The sequence below is a fragment of the Priapulus caudatus genome, unplaced genomic scaffold, assembly GCF_000485595.1.
Source record: "Priapulus caudatus unplaced genomic scaffold, Priapulus_caudatus-5.0.1 Scaffold792, whole genome shotgun sequence".
Lineage (NCBI taxonomy): Eukaryota > Metazoa > Priapulida > Priapulimorpha > Priapulimorphida > Priapulidae > Priapulus > Priapulus caudatus.
In genome coordinates this window covers 19265-30679 of record NW_014577853.1, presented here as the reverse complement: position 1 = coordinate 30679, position 11415 = coordinate 19265, and the positions used below count along the sequence as shown (strand labels likewise).

The following is an 11415-nucleotide window of genomic DNA, read 5'->3' as shown; positions in this document are numbered from 1 at the left end:
TAGATAGATAGATAGATAAAGATAGATAGAGTTATACTAGATTAGATCTAGAATAGGCAGTTGTAACCACATGCATGTGATATGCATTCTTCGCGAAATGACAGCGTGGCGTCACGTCCCGCGGCGAGCGATCTTTATCTTAATTAAGCGTACGAAATGCAAGTATATTGTGTAATAAAATATGTGTGCATGCATAAAAAGGAGAGATGAATAATGTCTTCTGCGAAACGATCTTGCGCATGTAGGCCGAAACACCCCAATCGACGAGATAATATACAATCTCGTGGAGAAAGGCAGACATATCACCAGCTAATATGAAGCTGCACCTTACACAGCGATATATCCACGTAGCAACTGTCAACAAAAGAAGCTGAAAAATTTATAGCTACATCAAGCCGTAGAAATGCCAGATAATGAGTAGAAAATTAAATTTACAGCCAATGCTCTCCTGCTCTGAGTTGTAATCGCGCAGTGCAAACGACAGTGTAATAAACTAAGTTATGGTGTGTTCCTCTCCCGCGCGTGTACTTCACCGTAGTCGCCTGCCATGCATTATGACCGCGTTCGTCGCATGCGCCTACTCTCCTAATAATCTGCGAGTAACGGCAAAATAATCGGTATGCACGCGCGTGAAGCAGCTAGCGCTACTGGTCTTTGACTGCGAGCTTTACCGCCGGTGCCAAACACAGTAGCGGTTGCTGAGGAGGATTATGTTGTAATAAGCACGATAACATCTAGCATGCTTACGTCATGCATTCGATAAAATTAGACCTGACTAGCTGCAATTGCACACTTCCTAAATCTTATGCAAAGACTATAAATAACGCTTGAAGTCTGATTGTGTAGGACTGAGCTCAACATGCATGCTTCAATGATACCCTCGGATTGCCAGCTGACGTCACAGCGTGATTCATGATCAGGTAGCTGAAAACTGATGCATATTGCGGATTCTACGGCGACGATGATATTCTCACTAGACTTGATGCAGACAAGTTTTGGACGTCATCAATCCAGTCCTAAGAGTCTGATAACTGCCACAATTTAGTGGCTGCGTGCTCTCTCTCTCTCCTCTCACACAGCAACACACATCTCTTCCTCTCCACACACACACCACACACACACACACACTAACTGTCTGGCCCATGGTCGCAGTCGCTCCCCATCTCTCTTGCCCTGTTCGCCCTTTTGTTTGGAAAAGTCCTAGCTGTGAATTGTATTTATTCCATGCTTTACGACAACTATAAATCTTATTTTTACTGGATTTCCTCTCTGCACGCCTTTGCCTGTTATATTTTCACCACTTTTTTGGTGAGCCTTGGTCGTAGTTTTTACCTGCCTTTCGGTAAATTTTCAAATATGCTGCTCTAAATGACCAGAAAGCAGAGAAAAAATACCGAAAGGCCATGACAAACATCATAAAATCCACTCATCTTAGATAACTCACAATTTAGTGCTGAGCGCGCGCTCTCTCTCTCCCTCCCTCCCTCTCCTCTCTCTCTCTCTCTCTCTCTCTCTCTCTCTCTCTCCCACTCTCTCTCCCATTCTCTCGCTCCCCCTCTCTCTTTCTCTGTCGCCTTTGTTGGAAGAGTCTAGCTGTAATGTATTTATCACGCTTTACGCAACTATATCTTATTCTTACTGATTTCTCTGCACCTTCCCTTGTATATTTTCACCACTTTTTGGTGCCTTTCGGTAGTTTTGTCTGCCTTTCGGTAATTTTCAATATGCTGTCTAAATACCGAAAGGCAGCGGAAGGCAGGAGAAAAAATACCGAAAGGCCACTGACAACATCATAAAAATCACTCATTAGATAACTCACAATTTAGTACAGAGCGCGCGCTTTCTTTACTCCCTCCCTCCCCCCTCTCTCTCTCTCTCTCTCTCTCCCACTCTCTCTCCCATTCTCTCGCTCTCCCTCTCTCTTTCTCTGTCGCCTTTGTTGGAAGAGTCTAGCTGTAATGTATTTATCACGTTTTACGCAACTATATCTTATTCTTACTGATTTCTCTGCACCTTCCCTTGTATATTTTCACCACTTTTTGGTGCCTTTCGGTAGTTTTGTCTGCCTTTCGGTAATTTTCAATATGCTGTCTAAATACCGAAAGGCAGCGGAAGGCAGGAGAAAAAATACCGAAAGGCCACTGACAACATCATAAAAATCACTCATTAGATAACTCACAATTTAGTGCTGAGCGCGCGCTCTCTCTACTCCCCCCTCCCCCCTCCCCCTCTCTCTCTCCCACTCTCTCTCCCCCTCTCTCTTTCTCTGTCGCCTTTGTTGGAAGAGTCTAGCTGTAATGTATTTATCACGCTTTATGCAACTATATCTTATTTTTACTGATTTCTCTGCACCTTGCCTTATATATTTTCACCACTTTTTGGAGCCTTTCGGTTGTTTTTTCTGCCTTTCGGTAATTTCAATATGCTGTCTAAATATCGAAAGGCAGCGGAAGGCAAGAGAAAAAATACCGCAAGGCCACTGACAACATCTTAAAAATCGATAGAGCCGCGCAAAACCAGTAACTATATAGCTGCATGCTGTCACGCGCCTGCATACCGATATTTGCCGCTACTCGCATCATAATGATGGCAGGCTACTTCGTGAAGTACACGCGGGGAGAGGAACACACATAACTAGAATTTATTAACTGTGGTTTGCACTGCGGCGATTAAACTCGGAGCAGCTAGGAGAGCATTGTCTGTAAATAATTTCTACTCATTATCTTGCATTTCGGTGAGCTTTTTTAGCCTTATTGTGGCATTCAGTGTTCTTTATTGTTGCATTTGGAATTGATTTCGGTGTCGCTTAGTGTTTTTCGGTGTATTTTTGGTGTGTTATGAGGCATTTCGGAATTTTTTACCCTGCCTTTTGCGCCTTTTAGTGTTTAGACAGCAAATTACCAAAAGGCACAGAAACGCAGAAAAATCTACCGAAAGTGATTGAAAGACAATGAAAAATTCAAGGAAAGATACGGAGAAATCAGCAAAAATAACATAATATAGTTTCTATACGTAAATCGTGGTAAATACATTAAAAACGCATTATTTTATTGAAAATCCCCCATATTTACTTATAAAACATCCAAGAGATGGCGCTGTGACATGTAAACATTGGCTGCGAATTAATTATTTGTGTACTTCATTTCGGGCCGAGTTCAGTCATTTTTAGGGCATTTTGGTGGAATTTTTTTTGACATTTCAGCTTCGGACTGCTTCTTCTAGTGGAATTTGATGTTCTCATAGCGCCTTCCGGTGCCTTCCGGTGCCTTGCGGTGCCTTACGGTGCCTTTCGGTAATTAGACAGACCGGACTGAGACACAGACGAAGCTAGATAGTACCTAAACACACACACGTTAGATAATATCAAGAGTCTATAATAGAAATCTATAGAAATCAGAATCTTCTATTATGGACTCCCGATAATATACCTAAATACACGCACGTTAGATAATACCAGGAGTGAATCATTAACAGTTATTCGCCGAAGGCGAGGTGAATCTTGTTGAATAATACCCCCCGAGACGAAGTCGAGGGGATTATTCAACAAGATTCACCGAGCCTGAGGCGAATAACGGTTTTAGTATCATTGCCCGAGTGATTATAGGAAAGAAACCGATAATTGAAATCGATACTGTAAAATTAGATGTAAACTAGAGCACTCGGAGAGCGCAGACCTCCGCCAAAGCAGCTCAATTCTCTCACTGTGAAAAATTTAATTAATTAAATAATTAATTGGATCCGGATCACCACCAAAATGTAACCAATTCTATGTTACCCCATTTCTGACTTATCCTGAAAATTTTATTAATTAATTGGATCCGGATCACCACCAAAATCTAATCAATTCTATGTTAGCCCATTTCTGACCTATCCTGGAAATTTTATGACAATCCGTCAATAGCTTTTTCAGTTAGGCTGTACACAAACAAACACACGCCGGTGAAAACATAACCTCCTGCCAACCCCTTGGCAGAGGTAACAAGTGTCGGCAACCATTTTGTGGCAACTCAAATTGTTGCATTTCGGCAAATTTTGCCCCCAACAAACTCAACATATACCGTTAGGAAAACGGTAAACAAACCTTGTTGAACAGACTTTAGCCCTGAACACGTAGGCTCGCAAGAGCGATGAGACGCGATGCACACGACATCCAGCAACGGGGGATAAAAATACTGCTACGGCCTACGTGCCACATTAAACGGATATCACCAAACAGCGAAACGTCAGACAGCAGTAACGCATCAGCAGCATTTCCCCCACAACAGACGTAAGCATACACACACAGAAGAATTTTCCACTGTTGAGAGGTGAAGGCCATGACTAGAATTGCATTCACCCGGCGTCGAAAAATCTTTTGGTTTGCCTTTACCCAACCGACACGCCAAAAGCAAAATTTTTCTATAATACTCTCAACAATATTTTTTCTATGCCTGCCAAATAAATTATAGTCAGTCTCGGCTTGACTTGTGGACAATTAGTTTAACAGCAGCTTTTCGATCAGAGGTATAAATCCACTAGAGGAGTGATAATCAGAAAGAAAAATGATGGCGTTATAAAACCGTTTATACTAGACTTTGATGATTGAACTTTTGATCAATACAACTTTCACACAAAAATATTAAAAATTATATTAGATATTTATGATTATCTGGCCAACAAAATACCAACCTGCTCACGTTTCAAAAACAGGCTCGGGTGTAGGCAAACCAAAATATTTTCCAGGTGGGCCCAAGTTTGCAATGCAGAAGAATCGCAAGACACTAATGCTCATTTTCAAGCATTCTTTTGAAATTGTGATACCAATACATAGATCGTGTTAAGACAAGTAAAATACGTAAAAGCTTTTTGCACACGACTTGTATTCGTTTTGTTGTGTGATGCATAAACATTGGTGACAATAAGTAGTGCCATCGAAATACTACAGACGATCTAATAAGGACAAGCACTAGGCTGGTTATTCACAAGCACTAACTCAGCTGATGTACACCAAGGAAAGTCCGTTCACGACCTTCCTAGCCCGTGATGATAGTAAGCATTACAGCGGTTCTATTTCGCTTGCAAGGTGTGAATCTTGATTGCCGTTATTCACCCACAACCGCAAGCAGCACCACCATGATGAATATACACGGGTGGTTTTTTCTTGGCGGCAAACTCACACCTACACACCCCATCACCTTATTTTACCCAAGCCCAAACTTGTCGGGTTTGGCTACTGCCCCAGCATTTCGACAGACCGCACTGCAGTTATGTGGGAGGCTGCATGGCTGAATGGAAGGAAGATGAGGGACCACAGGTTATACGTGAGACAGAAATGGACAAAGTTTGCATTGTAACGACACCTATGAGAAGCTATGCTACCAACATCTACCGTACGGACAGGACACGTACACGCACACGCAACAATTAACTTACCTCGGATGCGAACAAGAAGTAGTGGTTCCTCACGTGCCGCACGCCACAGCTGATGACGCCCAGCGCCATGCCCGGAAAGATGTACGCGTTGTTGCCCTGCCCGGGGTAGAAGGTCTTGTCTCCATAGGTGACGGGATCAAATGGGCTACCGGACGCAAACACGGCGCGGCCCTGACAAATGTCAAACAAGGTCAGCGGGGGTCAAGTGGGCCATCGAAAGGAAATGTATAGCAGAGCCCTGAGAGATGCCAAACGAGGTCGTGCATGATGATCCAGCCGATTCATAGCTCATCTCCTTGGCACGAATGTTCTTTCAAAGTGTTGGTAGCTCCTTGCAGTTAATTAGTGATGGGAATCGGTTGTAATTTCATCATCGATCATCTGTTGCACCCAACCAATCGATGATCGAAGATAATCGGTTGAATGTTATTGATCACGGCTACCAGATATTGAAATATATCATATATCATATAATACATTATTTTTATAATGCAATATTCTAAAAGCTATGTAACAGTATTATACATGCTTATGTTTGGTGTAGGTTTTATTTTTTTACAATTGATTATTTATTTTTATAATAGAGCGCTTAGTCGGTTGCTGCAACTTTCGATTATAATCGATCATCGGGACATCACTACAGTTTGAATATAATAAAGTCATAAGCCAGTGACTTGGCAAGGGGTTTACAAGGTGGGACCAGCGGCTGCACAGCAACCTTACGCTCGTCCTACGACCAAACTAGAATGCTAAAGTGGAGGTGAAGTGAGTCGTCGTTCGATTACCTCAGTGAAGTGATAGGCCTCCTCCGCGGTGCACTCGGCCTTACTGGTCGGGTTGCTCAGTGCGAAGATTAGTGGACGATCATTGTATGAAGCCATGTCCTTCAGGATTTCCTCGGTGAAAGAACCGGCCATGGCGGCAGCACCTGTCATAGTATATCGAGACAGATCGCAAGGGTCGTACATCATACCGCGTGCAGTGTACCCGATGTGATAGTTACATGTGTTAGCTTGTCTCACCTTCTCTACGCATGGGTAACAGTGATGCACACACAATATATGCATCCGCCACATTTCCTGGGAAGACACGGTGTACACGCATAAACAATAAACATGCATATTTTAATCATTTAACAGAGTTTTCTAGTCGTATGCCATTAAAAACTATTGTTTCACTGTTGGCAACCTCTATTCATCAACCAACTATTGGCAACCAACTATTCACCTGTGCAAAATTCTCTCACACCTCACCAGGGGGCGTGCTGCACACATATTGAATCATTGCTCAGCTAACTTATCAACGCGCCTCCCAATTATTCTGCTTCCTACTCACCGATGAGACAGGTGGGCTTTAGCGCCTTCACCACATCTCCGAAAATGTCGATTGGCTCATGGTCCCGTGCGAATGGAGCTTTCTCTGGGGTGATGCCTCCCTTGGGTCGGTTCTAGAGGGACACAAATGCAATGTGATGTAAGTTTCGCTGGATCGCCAGTTGCCAAACCATGCTTGGAAAGAGGCCGGAAATTGCGTTTTCATACTTTGCGAAGAATCGTAAATAATCGCCAATAACCCGCTTCTGGAAACTGCAACGAAATTCTGAAACAAGGAGGTGCCTTGCCGCTTGTTACTGGACTACTGTGTGCATCGATGCATGAATGAATATCTTTCTCAGGGGTAAAAATTAACTTTTGAACGTTGAACTGCCCTCAAAAAGAGGGAGTCCGCAGCAAAATGATGGCGTCCGCAGCAAAATGATGGCGTCCGCAGTCTGAAGTTCAAAACTAAAGATATTAACAATAACGCATTTGCTTATTTTGATGATTCATACGGTTGCACGTCTGCCAAATTTTCTTTTGACATTTGCTGAAAAAATACGATAATTCCGCGAGGCCGTGCTCTGGAACGAACTTGTTAGTAGCAGAATTTTCAGGGAGTCACACGGACTCCTGCATATGTCAAATCAGGGAATCCGATAACCGAACTCCCTGTAAATCAGGGAGTATTTGACTCCTGACTCGCGTTAATTTCGCACCCTGCTTTATAATGCTGATAATACAGTGTAATACCCTACCTTGACAAGCAGACCCTTAGAGTCAACCATCCAGATTCTCTCGAGAGCTTCCTCGTGCGTCAAACCCTCCTTTTCCATTGCCATGGCTAATAGTGTGGCAATGCCCAAGTTAGCCTGCAATGACAACAACAGGCTTACAGCCTACTCACCGCACTACTACAGATACAAACATAACCACATTAATTACAATGATATCTCATTGTTTGTTTTACAGTATTTACTATGATATTCAGTGATGTAAACAATGTAAACAGTGAGTACAGTATATTCCTTAAAGGTAATAGCCCTATCAAACAACAGTAAGGTCTAAAAATCTATATAATTAATGAATAATCAATTAGCCGATTTAAATAGTGAACAGGACCATTCCATAGATGGATAACCATCTATAATACTATATATAAGTTTATAACCTTAGGAATATTATCCTGAAACATCCCAGTATATTGATTGAATAAATTCAGCTCATAAGCAACACACAAAAAGGAACCATGCTCAAGATCTAGCCAATGTGTTGCATTACGGGAGATGAAATTTTGAGTACAACATACTGACGGAGCGAGTGAGATAGTTATTTCAAACACACCTCATACATATATATTTATGTTGTTCACATACATTCAATAAAAAATTCTCTAAACAAACTACAGTGTAACTCCGATTTTACGCACCTTGATTTAACGCTAATTCGGATATAATGCGATGAGTCATTGGACCTAATTTTTTGCTCTTATATAGCCACGTGTATATATAACCCCGATTTAGTGCGACCCCACTTTTTTCGCTATGACATTTCACGGACCCTAACCATCGCGTTATAACGGGGCTACACTGTATGTGACTAATGGCATGCGCAACGCGTGCATACATACCTCTCCGGCACCCTGCATCAGATACAGGTTGTCCTTCAGCGGCTTATTCACGATTCTCTTAGCTGCCAAGATTCCAGCGACGACTACAGAGGCGGTACCTGCCACAAGCACACATACAAACATGTAAGAATTTCATAAAACATCTTAAACAGTGAGTACAGTATATTCCTTAAAGGTAATAGCCCTATCAAACAACAGTAAGGTCTAAAAATCTATATAATTAATGAATAATCAATTAGCCGATTTAAATAGTGAACAGGACCATTCCATAGATGGATAACCATCTATAATACTATATATAAGTTTATAACCTTAGGAATATTATCCTGAAACATCCCAGTATATTGATTGAATAAATTCAGCTCATAAGCAACACACAAAAAGGAACCATGCTCAAGATCTAGCCAATGTGTTGCATTACGGGAGATGAAATTTTGAGTACAACATACTGACGGAGCGAGTGAGATAGTTATTTCAAACACACCTCATACATATATATTTATGTTGTTCACATACATTCAATAAAAAATTCTCTAAACAAACTACAGTGTAACTCCGATTTTACGCACCTTGATTTAACGCTAATTCGGATATAATGCGATGAGTCATTGGACCTAATTTTTTGCTCTTATATAGCCACGTGTATATATAACCCCGATTTAGTGCGACCCCACTTTTTTCGCTATGACATTTCACGGACCCTAACCATCGCGTTATAACGGGGCTACACTGTATGTGACTAATGGCATGCGCAACGCGTGCATACACACCTCTCCGGCACCCTGCATCAGATACAGGTTGTCCTTCAGCGGCTTATTCACGATTCTCTTAGCTGCCAAGATTCCAGCGACGACTACAGAGGCGGTACCTGCCACAAGCACACATACAAACATGTAAGAATTTCATAAAACATCCTAAAGCTATGCGATCCCGCCTCAACAAAATATTCTAGCTTTGATGAGAACATTACCGAACATCATAAAGCTATGCAAACCCGCCTCAATAAAATATTCTAGCTTTAGTAATAACGTTACCGAACTATGTTGTTTCTATATTATATGTATTACTTGTTATATGGACAAGGCACTTAACAAACGACGTTAAGAGAAAAGCCGTAAACATCTCTGACGTCAGTACTATGCCAGGATACAGTGCACAATTTTCCACCAAATTATGCATGAAAAAAATTGCACTTGTCACCTCAAGGGACGTTTTATGACAACTTCATGAAGGATCACTCTACAGATTACATCACAGCAGAAAATTGTTGAGGAAAGTGTGTTTGCGGTTCACTACTTACTATAGAATCACTAATATTTAATGCTATCCTGCATTCACTAAAATCGGGGCGATATATCAGACTGTATCAGACACGTATCTAATACCACAAAAACCCAAACAGGCATAGTATGCGATCGGGTTCACCTGCACAAACACAATTTCTTCTTTTGGGTCACCTACCTTTTTTAGTAATTGTGCTGTGGGACAGGGAAGAATACATACACAACACTGAATTCATGGGAAGGGCACAAGAGACAAACAAAATTGTATTATTGAAGGTATAGTGATATTTTCGGGGGGACTGTGGTAGCAGTAAGGCGAGCAACTACAGCACTTGTCATTAGCGCGGTGGTAAAATTAATTTTAACCCTGCAAACGACCTTTTATTACCTTGTATGTCATCGTTGAATGTGCAGTACTGGTGCTTATATTTTTCCTTAAAGCGGAAAGCATTGTGGTTTCCAAAATCTTCAAACTGAACCAGTGTGTCCTGTCCAAACCTAGAAGAATAATTATTTCCCATTGTTCATTCTTTCTAAGAACCTATGTTACTTGGAGTGGTACTACCACTCACCTGCTACTTTTCTACTATTACACCCAAGGAATCCCACCCTATGTATATTAGAAATGGAAACATCTTCTTCAATATTTATTCTGATATTATTCATACTAATTTAAACTGTACACTGAGACAAACCAATTAAAGTAGGAATTAAAATGCAGAGCAAACTTCATATCAGGTTGAAATTGCCAAGTTACAGTTAGGAGTGTATGTGCAGTTTGATAACAGAAGCACATTTCTATTCAACCACCTCTTGACAATGGCCTCCATGATCTCCTGAATGAGGTCATCGTATACTGGACCGGTGACTCGCTTGTGTCGCAGGCCGAAGTAATACTTGTCATCCAGCAAAGTCTGCAGAGTATACAAGACATGAATGATTAACAACACAAAAAACGCTTAGTGGCTAACACAGCGACCATGTACAAGATGCTCGTCAGATTACACACTGAAATATTGGTTTAGGATGTTGATAAACCCATGTCAGCACATAGGAAGAGGACCGTGCACGCGCACACACTACACTTACTCTGTTGTTTGTGCCCACGTCCACGCAAATAGGCAGGCAGTACTCTGGCTTTACGCCACCGAGTGCAGTGTAGAGAGCAAGCTTTCCGACAGGTATCCCCATGCCATACGCTCCTAGATCACCAAGACCTAGGATGCGCTCTCCGTCCGTAATCACGATGGCCTGCAATGTTTAGGGTACGTACTAATGGAGATTAAAAACAGAATTTACCAAACAGTGCCATCTACTGGCGCTTTTCCTATACTCCAATTGTTATCGTTCAGCACGAGCTGCACGTGGGTCATCTTTAAGGTAGCCGTGTTTCTACTTAACACCAACGATTATATATAATTATATTTTTTTTTTTTTTATGTGTTAATTAACAACAGCTACTGAAATTTAATGACTTATGACTTGCCACCACAGGAATTCAAACTATGATCAATCATACCTTCACTTCCTGATCTGGCCAGTTGCCAAGAATATCGTATACGTGCCCAGCGTCGTGGATCGTAATGTACAGGCCTCTGAGAAAAAACAGTCAAGATGAAATACAAGTGCCGCAGAGCGACAGCGCTCACCTGACGGCAGGTGTTCTGATGCTAAACTCACTGGCAAACTGGCAACCCTTATTGTCTCTCTCATTCTTACTCTTTCGCTCTCTCGCTCTTGCTCTCTCTTCCCTTCGGGCTCTCTCTCTCCCTCT

At 41.8% G+C, this 11415-nt stretch overlaps 1 protein-coding gene across 1 annotated transcript in view; it reads right to left on the bottom strand.

Moving 5' to 3' along the window:
- The window catches only part of LOC106813565 (NADP-dependent malic enzyme-like), a 38965-nt gene that overhangs the window by 12453 nt on the left and 15097 nt on the right, over positions 1-11415 (bottom strand). Inside the window, exons 4-12 of the mRNA XM_014817733.1 lie at positions 11161-11236; positions 10731-10892; positions 10452-10555; positions 10030-10139; positions 9129-9226; positions 7487-7600; positions 6748-6859; positions 6198-6340; positions 5413-5583 (exon numbers count right to left, since the gene is read on the bottom strand). Of these exons, the coding sequence (XP_014673219.1) occupies positions 5413-5583; positions 6198-6340; positions 6748-6859; positions 7487-7600; positions 9129-9226; positions 10030-10139; positions 10452-10555; positions 10731-10892; positions 11161-11236 (1090 nt within the window). The remainder of the gene's footprint in view (positions 1-5412; positions 5584-6197; positions 6341-6747; positions 6860-7486; positions 7601-9128; positions 9227-10029; positions 10140-10451; positions 10556-10730; positions 10893-11160; positions 11237-11415) is intronic.